Raw genomic sequence first — 1,748 nt, forward strand, 5'->3', positions numbered from 1 at the left:
GACTCAATTATCTGTCTCTTCAATCCCACTGGTTTTTCTCACCAGGCTTATATACTAAAAAAGATGGTGTCTAGCAAACACTCGGACATTTGCAGGGTTCCTCGATAATTCGAGAAACTCCAGCGAGCATGCTCCCAGCATCACATGACTTCTGCTGTCGTAACAATATAAACAAAATTAGCTAGGTACATACCCAACCTCAACCGGACAGATGAGGTTCCATAACTCATCCTCAACATTAAGAGGTTGATGATAAAAAAAATGTAATAAGAACAAAGTGGCTAGGGCTTGTAGACTGTGTTACATATTCTCAATAACCCCAAACCTAAATAAACAGGGTGTCATACGTCAAGCAACTGGAATTACAGTGAAGAAGTGAGCTTTTGGTCGTAACCAGACAAACTCCAAAACCACCGTAGAAGCAAGAAGTATAACAACCGAACCAAGCATTATAGGGTCATGGCAGTAACTCGACTCAACCATAAGAACAAGGTAAAGCTGTAACCAGTATTACAGGCAAAATCATAACTTACTCAACTGTAAATGCAGGGCAGAGACATCCTGTACCTGGAATTATGAGGATGACATGGAACAATCGTCCAACCATAGGAGTAAGGCCAGTATTAATGAGGCAGGTGAAGTCTATTAAACTCAACCATAGAAGCAGGGTAAGAACTTTATGCAACTGGAATTAATGAGAAGAGAGGCATCTCCTGCACTCCACCATAGGAACAGGGCGTTGTCATCCTGAACCTGGATTCCATGTAGGCTGGACCCATTCCCACCAATATATTTTGTCTATTGCTGCCCACCTTCGAAAAAGTACCCAGGGGAAATGGAAGGAGAGAAACCAGCTTTGCCATCTTCTCACTGAGTGTATAATCATGAGCATGCAATAGTCCTGACAAAAGTCAAGCGTGAAGACAGAGTTTGGTAATGTTTGGATGAACAATGTCTAATCAAGGTTGACAGAGAAGAGACTGAGACAGAGGTAAGGGCAGGGGATGTTGTACAAGTAAAGGCAAAAACAGAGGGAACTATGGCTGTGCAGGCCAACACACATAGCAACAAGCAGGACTGGACAAGGAGTGGTCTGGATGAGAGATAGAATTCTGGACAGGAGTCGATTCGGAGGGTGAGCATTGATGTGAAAACCCTTACAATTCTAACTGAACACACCCATTCTCAAAGCTAATGAGTGTGGAACAGGAGACCATAAGAAAAAATAAAACGTTTGTTGTTCCAGTGTATGTGTGGCAAAGGCATCAATACGAGGTGTTCCCAGGTGAGAAAAGAAGTCAGCAAGAGTCCTAGAAAAACGTAGCAGTACCAGTGAGAGTATGAAAAGACCACACAGAACAAAGGAGATGATCTGGGTTTTAATGATCATACAGGGAAGAAAGGAAAAGGAGGATGAATGGAAAAAAAACAATATATCATTCTACCCAAGTCAGGAAGGAGTGTCAGGGAAGAAGATAATTGGTCCCAGTGGTAAAGTGTGGGAGAAGGCCAAGAAAAGAGTGAGAGGGACAGCTTAACAAGCAAGAAATAGAAAGAAGTTGGAAATTCAGTGATGATAAGACTCCCATAGCAGTAGCAAATCCACTGAAAACACCAAAGTATAGACAAACTACATTATAAGAAGGGTCCAAGTCCAGATGAGATAGTAGACTACAATCATGGCTTGAACTCTTGAGACATGATAGACTGAAACCTGAATGTGGTGGGTCATGGGTCCAAAAGAGAAA

The 1,748-nt window shown here is 42.2% G+C and overlaps 1 protein-coding gene across 1 annotated transcript in view; it reads left to right on the forward strand.

The window, feature by feature from the left end:
* Window positions 1–1,538, forward strand: part of LOC106478421 (glucose-6-phosphate 1-dehydrogenase-like) — a 39,965-nt gene extending 38,427 nt beyond the window's left edge. Inside the window, exon 10 of the mRNA XM_013938963.2 lies at window positions 1,395–1,538. Within this exon, the coding sequence (XP_013794417.1) occupies window positions 1,395–1,538 (144 nt within the window). The remainder of the gene's footprint in view (window positions 1–1,394) is intronic.
* The last annotated feature ends 210 nt before the right edge of the window (window positions 1,539–1,748 follow it).

Source organism: Limulus polyphemus, unplaced genomic scaffold, assembly GCF_000517525.1.
Source record: "Limulus polyphemus unplaced genomic scaffold, Limulus_polyphemus-2.1.2 Scaffold210, whole genome shotgun sequence".
In the NCBI taxonomy this organism is placed as follows: Eukaryota; Metazoa; Arthropoda; class Merostomata; order Xiphosura; family Limulidae; genus Limulus; species Limulus polyphemus.